The sequence below is a fragment of the Kryptolebias marmoratus genome, linkage group LG6 (assembly GCF_001649575.2).
Source record: "Kryptolebias marmoratus isolate JLee-2015 linkage group LG6, ASM164957v2, whole genome shotgun sequence".
Classification (NCBI taxonomy): Eukaryota; Metazoa; Chordata; class Actinopteri; order Cyprinodontiformes; family Rivulidae; genus Kryptolebias; species Kryptolebias marmoratus.
In genome coordinates, this window is record NC_051435.1 from 20,305,497 (window position 1) to 20,317,391 (window position 11,895).

The following is an 11,895-nucleotide window of genomic DNA, read 5'->3' on the forward strand; positions in this document are numbered from 1 at the left end:
TGTAGTTTAATCTTGTTTATTTTACAGAATTATTCCTTTATTGAGCTGTAAAAATTCAGTCATTACAGACAACAGAGATGCAGCAACCGTGTGATGCCACTGCATTGAACTATCAATAAAAGGCATGGGTGTCATTTTATTTGAACAGGGATCCATTAAAAGCAACATATTCTAACTGGAAGCCTCCAGCAGTGACCGATGCGTCAGATAGAAACTTCAGCGTCATCACGTTTCCTGTAAGTAAACAGAGACAGATCTTTGTGTTCTGCTGAGCCAAAAATTTCAGATATATTCCAAACAACAACAACAAAACAACACAAATAAATCTAAGTATGTATTGGCTCATCTACGGGTTCCTTAAAACCATAGTGGAGAAAGAATCCTAATATTTTGAGCCTCTGCATCGTTTTGTTGGCACAGAGATTCCTTTTGCACATTTTTGAACTTGAAACAGTGAAGCAGCTTCCTGAAGCTGAGCAATCACACGTCATCAGTTTTGGTTTTTCAGCGCATAACTGCTTTTCTATAATATACCAAACAGATAACAGGACATTTTGCGACCTGTCCAGGGTGACTGCTGAAGACAGAGCTGCCCTGTGACCCTGCGTGGGAAAAGCAGATAAAGAAAATAGATGGCTGGATATCAAGACACTTTTATGGTGTGTTGTTTCTTTATTAATAGATAAAATGTTTAAACATAAAGGAAGCTGTGCTTCATTCAACTCACCTCAGAGTGACAAGCATAAATTCAGCTAAGGCTAACATCTGGACTAATCTAATTTCCATTATTGTCTTTGTTTACGTTTCGTTTTCATTGTCTATTTGTTACACACTGCTGTTTTAAAAGGGTTTTGAACTGCCTTCGATGCTTGACCAATGTGATTAGGGGTAGCTTAATGGTAAACACTATGATTTCTATAGGTCTTTGCATGGCTTTTTGTGCACAGGCTTAATAAACACTACCTACATATAAATAAGCCTTTGCACTACTGCTTGTTCCTAATAATAATAATTAAAAAAACTTACAATTTGATTGAGCTGATTGGTTTCAATACACCACCTTTCATGCTTGAGCCTAATGAACCCTACAGTTTCAGTAGGTGTACATACCATGCTCAACCCTAACAAACAAAACTATTTCAGTAGACCTTTGTACTGCGTTTGATGACTGATTCTAATAAACTCAATTTCAATAGGCCTTTGTGTGATCAGGCCTAACTAATAACAACAAAATGAAAGAAAATAAATAGATAAAGCCTTGTGTGTCACAAGGAATAAATGGTAAAGTTGTATGTAAATCCAGACCCAGTTTCTAGAATATTAAAATGAGAATCAATCCATCTATTTTCTTTAGCAGCGTTTTCTTGCAGGGTCGTGGGGGAGCTGGTGTCAATTCCCGGTGGTCAATAGGCAAGAGGCTGGGTAGGTCACCAGTCCGTCATAGAGACACTCAGAGACAATCATTCACATTCAACTCACAGCTAGGGATAATTTAGAGTTACCAATTAACCTAACATGCATGGTATTGGTCTGTGGAAGGAAAACATTGGTTGCAGAGGGAAAACATGCAAACATCTGTGACCTTCTTGCTGAGAGGCGACAGCTGTTCCACCCAAAAATGAGAAAGCGAGAATCTGTCAACATGGGTTTTCTTCTCATGAAAAAAGTAGGGCATCTTACCTGTGCTGATGATATCATCTGGTAAATGATCACTACAGAATCTGTGGACACATTTCAAAGAAGGATGAATACATAAAAGAGGAACTCAAACACATTTGTAGAACAGAAAAAAAAAAAAAATTCTCCTAAACCGCCTACTTAACGCAATTATTTCATGTACTGAACATTCTTGTTTGTACAAAATACATTCTGGTTATGTGTTTTTTTTTGTTTTTTTGTTTTTCTTTTGGTATGTTGTTGCATCTGTTGCCAGTTAAATCCCGAAGCAAACCCTTACAAAAAGGCCTAATTAAAGTGCTGGGATGTGTAGCTTCTTTTTGCGATCCTCACCTCCCACCAAAGCCTGAGACATCGTCATAGCTGTCATACACCTCCAGGTAATCTGCAAGGCAGGAGGTGTCATCCTCCACATCAAACTCCAGGAAGTGGAGGTGAATCCGTTGACCCAGACGCACTCGAATGTGCCAGTAGCAGATCTGCTCATCCTGGTACTCGTCAGGGAAACCAGGAGACTGGATGATCTTCTGCTGCTCGGTCAGAACTCCACCACACTCCTTCGCTGGCAGGCACACAAGAAACACAGATAAAACTTCCAAAACCCTTTTGGTGGTTCCTAACAAACACCCGAGTGCACCGACAATAATGTATGCTGAATAAGATGGAGATTTTACTTTACACGATAAAACCAAAAAGAAGCCATAGTAGTCTTTATTGTACTGAATGGGTTGAGGAGTTTACTTCATGAATGACCAGGCACTGTTCACAAGCTGTATTATCAGCATGTTGAAGTGTCCTTGGGTGAGACACTGAACCCCCTACTGGTATGTTTATCAGTGTATGAGTGAGAGTATGAAAGGTCTCTACTATGTAGTGTGTAAAACATATAATAGAGAAAACATTGTAAGAATCTGTGAGTGTTAAAAAGGCGCTATGTCAGTGTGAACCATTTACAAACAGCCCTCGTTCACTCAGGGCTGTTTGTAAAATCGGTTTGGTTACCAGCTACAGTGGGATGTCCAGGTACCAGATCTGTGTGAAAATTATGAATTTTAGTATGTGTATAAAACGTAGGACGTACAGGATATTGTTGATGTAAGTAGTCATATTTATTCATCTTCCAGTGCTTCAAGAAAACATTTAATCTCTTCAGCAAAATGCAGTGTAGGATCATAACTTAGAGGCCTTTAGAAATCTGTATTACTAAGCTGTCTCAAAATGTCTGAACTATAGTCATCTTTGTTTTGACTCACAATAGCTCCTCCTTTATCAGCTCTCCTAATCATAATAAATTCATCATCAGACAAATTAGTTGATGCTTTACGTTCTTCAGAAGATCCTGAAACAAGGATGAAAATTCTTGATCAACTAATGGTTGTAACAGTGGGATGGTCAGGAGGAACAAAAGTACTTTTAGATTTAAATGTTTTCCTTTTTTACCAGTGATACTTCTTGAATACAGCAAAAGTTTTATTGTCAAGAAAGTATTAAATTTAATGGATCTGAGAGATTTGAAAGTATTTACTTTAGTCTGGAAAGAGTTAGCAGTGGTAAATGGAACAATGCTTAAACCTTTAGGCTCTGTTCACCAAAGAATCAGTCTTTAGTTATCTGATTGTCCAATTCTCTTAATGCACATTGAAAATGTTTTCACTCAAACCACCTTCGGAGGGGGTCTGGACCCCTTGTATTCACATATGTTTGGCAGTCTGAACGCAGGACCTCCTGCAGACCTGAAGTGACGCCACATGGGCTAACCATAACGTCTCAGGGTAAAAAGAAAAATGTCCGCTCAGCTGCAGCTGATTATTGATAATTAACCAGCGACCCTTGGGAATATCCTGAAAATACTGTTGTTGTTCTTTTGTTCATTCAGCTAAAAGTTGTAATGAATTAAATTGTCAGTTGAATTTAATTGTTTAGAGCTGTTGGGCTGTTTACTGTAAGCTATAACTTGCTGTCAGTCACAGAACAACAACATTATGTCTTGTTATAATCACTCAATTAATCACAGAGCTGATGTTACGATCACAGTGAAGCTGTAAAACAGCTGACGGCTGTCAGATCCGTTACTGGGGTGGATTTTTACAGAATAAACTCTTAAAGCTCTGTTCTGACTCTGAGCTCACTGGTCATTTTGCTCCTTTACTTCTCATGTAATTAAGCTTATTAAAATATAACTCAATAAGAGAGGCAAATGGCTCCTAACTGTGTTAGTGTCATAATAATAATATAGTTCAGATGTCAGAATATATTGTTATCATTACAGAAACATCATCAAACCCGCAGATGTCCTCTTTATTGTTCACTGACAGTTGTGTCAGTTTAAGGAAAAGGGAAACTTTAGAAAACTGTAAACAGTAATTAGGTTGATGTGTGCATCTACCTTCAGTCTTTTGGCTGAGTGGCCTGCCTGTAGCCCACATCTGTTTTCTATTGACAGAATGTGGCACTTTGTGAGGAGAAACAGACAACAACAACAAGCGACTGTTGAGCAACCGAACTGAATTTTGCAGAAAGACTGACTGATAATTATCTTGTGAAAAACAAATTCTCACAGATTGTGCTACAGGGGTAAATATAAGGGTTTGAAGTGATAGTTGCCCCAACTTTTTGCATTTGTGTGGGGTAGCTTTAAAACAATTCAAATATGTTTGTCCCAGTTCCCACTGGCTCCACTTTCTGCCGATTTATTCTTGGGCTGATGACGATAACTCAAGGACGGGGAATGGCATTAGAGGTTTTGAGTCAAAACAGAACCTCTTCTGAAGTGGTTAAGTTCTCTTTATCATCCTCTGTGTCAGAGGAGAGACTGAAGGCGTGACAAGTGAGTCTGTGGTGTCTCAGACTTTATGATGTTGTTTTTCTTTCCCCTCTGCTGAGGTCCCCACGGGGAGCACACTCGCATGAAAGATTTGTCAACAGTTTTACGCCGGTTGTCCTTCTTGACGCAACCTGGGCTCAAGCCTGCAGCCACAGGATTACGAAATCCAAGCAATGACCACCGAGCCACTGCAGCCTTCCTGCCTCAGACTTCCTGACTTAAGTTGTTCAGGTGATTAAAACTCCTTCATCTGTCCTTTAGATAGTTAACATGAAAATGTGCCACGTGTGTTATTAGTCTTCATATTAAGTCAGTATAACGTGAAAAAGGTGCCCCTCCTCAGCTTTCTTGTATGTTGCCAAAGTGATTTGCTTGATAAATACTTGTTATCAGCTGCCTCTATAAATTTGAAACAACACTTATCGGGGTGGGCCAAAAACATATTCACTGGTATCTCATCATCTCTAGCTCAACATCACATTTCTGAGTTTAAAAATTACATTTCAAAATCTTAAGAGTGTAGTACAAGTTGTCAAAAAACAGCTTAGCCCTCAATGGCTGCAGTTGGCTTTTACTTCACATAGTCCTTTTTTAGCAGACATGAAGCATCGGCAGGTAAATGTTATTTTATGTACTCACAGTCTGGGTTGTAGCAGTAAACATCCCATCTCTCATTTTTATTCACTCTGTATCCATAACTGATGATGCCGACTTTCCCAAAGCCACAGTTGGGACCGGCTTTGACAATGGGGTAGCCTACTTGGCCTTTGTCGAACCATCCTGCAGCGCACACATGGAAACCTGAAAACCAAGAAGAAAGACCCTCTTTCATTTACAGCTGAAAATGAAACCCATCTGGCTGCCACGGAGGCTTCCTTTTCTAGAACAGAAAGATAAAAGAGGGGTCTCCCACGTTGTTAGCTGTGGGGAAGCTGGGCAGTAACCAACGAAAGGGGAAACAACCAGTGCTTATGGTTTAATCTAACCAAGGAAGTGTTAGCACACTTTTACAGTACATGTGGGGCAGCCCTGCGACAGAGAAGCACTTGTAGAAAGATAAGCCCGGCTCACTGCTCCCCAGTAAATGTTTAATTTAGTGTATTTTATAAGAAAACGACAGGATAAAAACTACCTTTTTGTCCGCATCTAGAGGAACTGACTGATAACATGAACAATATCAAGTTAGCAGATCAATTTGATTAACAGGATTCATTATTAAAACAACAGCAGAACCTATATTTGCTGTGAAGGTCAGAAATGTTGAAACCTGGACTGTGTGTGTGCATTGTACAAGCGCTCTTAAGTAATCAGCTGCAAACCTATTTGACGTGCTGCCTCCAGTTGCTCGTAAGTGGCCAGCTTCCCTCCCTCGTATTGGCAGACTGCCTTGGCCTCCTTGTAGGTTAGCTGGTACCTCCCTTTGCGCGACTCCCGATGGTAAACTCCAGCTGCTCGTTCTGTCAAGGAGAAAACATCCTCCTAAACCAACATCCTTTACCGCCAAGGCGACGTAATGCATATTCTGAGAAATGACTGTGATGACTGTAAAAGAACTGGAAAAAACCTGAATCATAAAGACTGTAAAATCTTTATTTTCAGTGGTCACTTCTCAAGCCCTCGTAATAGAGACCTCTAATTGTGCCTTTCATACTTTTAATATAATTAAACTTCAGATTATTGAGTAGTTGGTATTTTATTCTTTTAAACTTGTTTGAAAGTTTTTAACACTAGTTAAACACTAGCGCTCACTGCCAGCTCTGTGTCAGCTCTGACTGCTGAAGAGGCCTTTTTACAAGATACCGAGTTAATTAAGCTCCATTAAACAAATCAATTTGACAAGTCAATGGGAACAAAATGCTGATCCAATCAAGTCAAACTGATTGGCACAGTGAAATAAACACAGGCGCTCATTCTCACTTTTTAAAAACAGAAGAAGGGTGATCATAAAGAGAGAAAGTTAGCAGCAAATTTAACAATCGGGAAGAGAATGTTCTCCATATAATGGTACAAATAAAAATGTACAGTCATCTGTCCTCCAGCCAGTAAACTTTTATTGGTGAAGTGTCCTTTCTCTCAAATTGGAAAACCAGCTATAAGATACATAGATCCTCATTACTTGTATGACTTGAAGCAAGAATAGCTTTAGCAGGGCTTAAAAAAAACAAATAATTAAAAAAATATATTTTTTTACAGAAACACAAATTCTGGACGTTTTGCTTCTCAATTGGATTCTCAACTATACCACAATGTGAACTAGTGTAACTGCGTTATGCTAAGATTTCCCTGTACATCTGATGCAGAAATTCCAGCACAAAATTAGAATAAACAAACAGTTTAGGTAATATTTACCCAGCCATATTGAATTATGGAATACTCCGTTTTTAAAGCCCCACGGCTGCGCTTCATCCAGCAGGAAGCCAAAAGTCCAGAGGAAAAGCAAGACCCGCATCCTGCAGCTGTTGGTGTGCAGTTGCCTTTTCCAGACGTTTCCAGCTGTTTTGTCCTCTGCCACGGCTTTATATACACAGACCGCTGCCTCCCAGAGGAGGTGGGGAGAATCAAGCACTGTGATAATTAACTGCAGTCGTAGATCACTCAGACTACTTGCAAAAACGTCTCGGGACCCAGATGCCACTACTTACTGTTAAACAAATGAGACCCAGGTGTTGAAGTATGTTTCACCTCCTCCAAATAAGGCACTGAAAAGTTTTATGTTAAAGGCAGTAACAAAGAGAAATCAATACTCATTCACATGAAAACTAATTCACATCCCATTAATACATTTCTTGTTGTGGCACAGTAGTATTTGTTGGCTCTCTGCTCTATTTCGCCTGATTGGAGTGTTATATAATGCAGATGCAACATAACAGGCAAAACGTATGTTTTAAGACCTTTGCTCTGCTCTTTGTGTCATTAGACAACAAGCTTGTGTTTCAAACAGATGCCAGGCAGGCTCAGCTTAATCACAGGCTTTCTGTTGTAATTAACCTGGCCTGTTTTAAGGTGCAGGACTGGTTTTTTGTAAGACTCGCTGACAAGATGAATCTTACATGAACGAATGAATCCTCTGAGATGTCCTCATTAGGTCAAGTCAAGTCAAATATATATATATAGCACTTTTCAGAATCTTTTCAGACAGATTCTACCACTTAGATTTGTCTCATCCCTGGAATGTTCTGCTTAAGGTTTCTTTTCAAATAAATTGATAAAAACGAAGAAGCTGGGTCTTCCTGTTTCCCTTATCTCCCTGCCATGACAATTTGGTGGCAGTGGTGGGATCCCTCATCTGGTTCTTGCGTCTGAGCTGAGGTAAAAATCCATGGCCATAGCCAAAAGCCTTGATATAAAGTTAATGGGTTTCTCTCCCACAAATACATCAACAACAATAGTTCCATATGACACACTTTCTTGGGCTTTCTGCTGTCTATTTATAGACATCTTCCATCAGGACCCACAATTCTCAGCTCTGGGTCCTCCTTGGTCCTCTCTACCCCTTGGTCTTGGCACACTACTGCAGATATAGGCAAGGAAGGTGATTAGAATCAGACCACAGCTTGTGCCTAATCATCCTCATCCGGTGCTGTTCCCTGAATCACCCCTTCATCTCTCCACTGAGATGAAAAAACCTGTAAGGTGAGATGCGTTGTTTTGTGTTTTGTCAAGCAGCTGGCACATTCAGCTGTTTCACAACAACATTAACTAGATGTCAGGTTAGTGGTTCAGATTTTGGGACAAAATTAGAAGTAAGCTCACTCTAAAAATTCCTTTATTTTAACTGCTGCTAGACCTTTTTCAATGTGAACTAAAAGAAGACAAAGTGTAACTGCGTTATGCTAAGATATCCCTCTACATCAGATGCAGAAAATTCCAGCACAAAATTAGAATAAACAAACAGTTTAGGTAATATTTACTTCTCTAAAAGCTGTCATAAACTGATGCACTAAAGCTATAACCAAGATGCAACGAGCTCCTTCGAACAGAAAAATCAATTTGAACTTCTAGTTTTACTGTTTCGGCAGTTCCGGAGCTCTGTTAAAACCACTTGTTGTAAAATCTTTAAGTGATGAACATTAAATCTGGCCAACTTAAAACCAACAAAGATCTAATTAAATGTGTCTAACTGTTCCAAATTTAGAAAAGGCTAATTTGACATGTCCTCACTGAAACAGCATTTTCTGCCTGGATTCCAGTTGTCCAGCTTTTCCTTTCCCCTCTTATTTTGCAGGATTGAGAGCTGTGACAGCAGTCTGTGTGAGGACCAGCAGATGGAGCTGCCATGTCCCGTTGGCATGAATGGCAGGTGTTCCTGATTCAACATCTGCAGTTCACCATCCTGAAAAAACCTGAAAAGACAAAAGAAACAAGTAGAGACAGGATTCTCTCTTCAAGCAATTCAATACCAATTCTAAATGACATGGGAATCTATAGCTAGCCCCTCTGGTACCTTTAGTTTAGTTTATCTAAGCTTTTATCATGTCTGATCTGTTCAGCTGAGGTTTTTAAATCCTAGTTTAGTTTATGTTATACCTTAGTTTGGTTTTCCTCAGTTTATCTGTAGTTTATCTTTAGTATGACTTGTTTTAGATAAGTTTTACTCTGTACTTTTGTGTCTTATTTAGATTATGTTAACTTTATATTGTTGTGTGTGTTTTCAGGATGACTGTATTTTTAAGTTTTCATGTTGTAAAGTACTTTGATTTGCCTTGTTGCTGAAAAGTGCTACATAAATAAAGTTGACTGGACTTGACTTAAATTGGGTTCAGATCATTCAGAGCAATCATTTGATTCCAAAGCTCAGATTATTGTTCCCAAATTCTTATTTGTAATTTCATTTTGTTGTATTGATTGAAATTTATTTTGGGTTGATTTGTTTTTGATTTTATTTAGATTTACTTTAAATTTTGTAATAAAAAGGCAAATTTAGTCTTTTTAATGATAAGTATGATGAACGCTCCCTGTAATGAACAGATTCAGCCTCCAGCTGTGGAGGTCTGACAAATAATAAAGATGAATAACTAAAGGTATTGTAAATATTATTGATTTCCCATAAGATACAGTTCAATCTGTTATCGATCTATTAATCTGATCTGGTACGCCTTCTAACAAGATCTTAAGCAGCAGCAAAGTAAGTACAACATTCATCTTGTTACATATGTTTACCGTGGCCCATAGTGAATAAAATATAGATTTATGGAGTTTGTAAATCATTGCATTTTGTTTTTATTTACATTGTGTAAAATGTTTCAACTTCTCTGGAATTGGGATAGTAAGTACAGATTTAAAAAACAACTTCAAAAGTAAGAAGTACACAAAATTACTTACTACTCAATTACTGCAACACAAGTAAATGTAATTTGCTACTTTCTTCCCACTTATAAACCAGAATAATAAGATCCAAACAAGGTATTTCATATCATATTGTTACATAACAGCACACATATTATACCCAGGAATATAATGTAATACAAAAAATAACAAAGACTAAATGTAGCATACAACATGTCTGTAACAGATTACCTTTGTGTGATTAAAGTTATCTGTATGGTAGGCTTTTCATGCAAAATGAATGCTTGTCACCCTCCACGGAGAGTCTAAAGTTTGTGAAGAGTGTGCAGAAACAGGACGTTCCTGCTTCAAAGTCCTTTCACTTCTTGGCAGGGAAAAGAAACAGATGGCATGGACTGGAAGGAGAAAAGAGTGAAAAACCTGACTGCCTAGACAAGACAATGAGAGACCTTGTGTAAAGCCTTCACAAAAACATAATTGAATTTATTTGTGCTCATTCTTCAGACAACTCTCTTTCTCTCTATTGTGCTGACTTGTCTCCTTGCTGCAAGTAAAGGAACTTCACCAAATCCATCAACGCTGTCGTTATTTTTATGTCTTTATTCTTATTTTTAAGTTTCTTTAACACTTTGTTCCTGATGAGTTTGGCTATTTAATCAGAGCTGTTTATTCCTCTATTGTCATTTGTACATATGCATGACTGTATTACACGTGTTATCACTTTTACTTTTATTGTGAGTTATGGCTGCTCAGATAATCTGTTGGACTTGGATCCGCAGGTAAATGTCCCGTTTAGAATTTCACATTTCCTTACATTCAGAAATACATTGTGTGTGGAACTGGGGGTCCAGGATTGTACAAGTCCAAGACAGGATTTGGATTCCTTAAAAGTTGTAGTTTTTATTCATCCTACTTCCCATTTAATTTTTTTCATTGCTACTGCTTGTAACAGAACCTTATGACAGTAACTTATCTGAGGGTATAATGTGTACAATAAACATTATCTGACTGGGTTATCTGCTTGTAAACATGTGTCTGAGTTTTCCTCTTCCTTCCTGTTAGGGTTAATCAGGAGAAATACTCGGAGGAATTATGGGAAATTATGTTTCTCTTCACCTGAGCTGTCCAAACTTATCAGCGCCTGTGTCTGCTTTGTGTTTAAGGCCGTCCAACAGAGCGGTGCCGATACACAGTGGGAAACTTGTTGGTGAGTTCATACTGCATAAAACACAAACACAGATACACAAAAATAAATATTAGATGACATAAAAAAGAGCATGTCACTAATTGAATGTATACATACATGTATACATGAATGTATACAAGGTCCCCTGCACTTCCTGAAGGAATGTAAAATGTGTGAAACAACATTTTAAAATGTGTGTTTCTTCACTTCAAACGTATTTTAGTGGATGAAAAGTAATTGCATAACTTACAGTGTGTGTGCTACGGATAGTAATGTATGCTTGACATCAAAAGTAAAGCTCAACTCTTGGTTAGTAAGTAGTCTATAAACACACACCTGGGAAAACATCAATAAAAAGCTCTTAAACAACTTCATTCAGATAGTTCAAAGTCGTATAACTTGTTTTATGGTGGCTTAATCTCATATCAGCGCTGAGCACAGACACAAAACTCTTAAAGGTCTATTTTTGTCTGCCACTGCCTTGCTGGCCATCACTGTGGGAGCAATGATCCAAATGACATTAAACAAAAACAGACATGACCTGTTACTGACCTTAGAACAATTGTTGTTTACGTTTGGGCACTTGTGACCTGGCATGTTTTACAGTCTTATGATCATATTAGGAAGTTTACTGGTTTTAAAACACTTCCAGTTCCCATGCAAATGTTTGAATGTAGGTTTGAAGTTATTCATTAAGTTGGTAAAGAGATTAGACTGGAGCTAAGGACAGGCACTGCTGTTAGAATCGTACAGTACCTTCAGACAAACCTCTTGCTCGTACAATAAGAATGAAAAATAATAGGACCTTAAGGCGCAGTCATTCAGAGGAGAGTGTCTGGTTTGGGAACCTCTGGGTCTTTTCTCTGCTTTTTTCAGATGATGTGGCTCTGCCAGAGTCTTCAGACCATGACCTTCAACGTGC

General features: G+C 38.4%; 1 protein-coding gene across 2 annotated transcripts; it reads right to left on the minus strand.

The window, feature by feature from the left end:
- On the minus strand, window positions 1-7,006 carry tnfaip6 (tumor necrosis factor, alpha-induced protein 6). Of its 2 annotated transcripts, XM_017421105.3 has the most exons (6): window positions 6,851-7,006; window positions 5,821-5,958; window positions 5,141-5,302; window positions 2,011-2,239; window positions 1,681-1,721; window positions 1-234 (listed from the first exon to the last, which is right to left on the minus strand). In XM_017421105.3, exons 1-6 carry the CDS (start codon window positions 6,948-6,950, stop codon window positions 137-139), a joined length of 768 nt encoding a protein of 255 aa, XP_017276594.1. In that variant the 5' UTR covers window positions 6,951-7,006; the 3' UTR covers window positions 1-136. The 2 variants fall into 2 exon arrangements, with proteins under 2 accessions (XP_017276594.1, XP_037832194.1); XM_037976266.1 differs by having other exon boundaries at window positions 1-1,721.
- Window positions 7,007-11,895: the final 4,889 nt, after the last annotated feature.

What these genes read in the sequence shown, in the direction of transcription:
- tnfaip6 (XM_037976266.1), bottom strand. Translation starts at nt 6,950, where the DNA reads ATGCGGGTCTTGCTTTTCCTCTGGACTTTTGGCTTCCTGCTGGATGAA. An exon ending in TTACTGCTACAACCCAGACT is followed by an intron (nt 2,240 to 5,140) that starts GTGAGTACATAA and finishes TGTGCCTGCCAG; the next exon opens with CGAAGGAGTGTGGTGGAGTT. An exon ending in GTCTCAGGCTTTGGTGGGAG is followed by an intron (nt 1,722 to 2,010) that starts GTGAGGATCGCA and finishes ATGTGTCCACAG; the next exon opens with ATTCTGTAGTGATCATTTAC.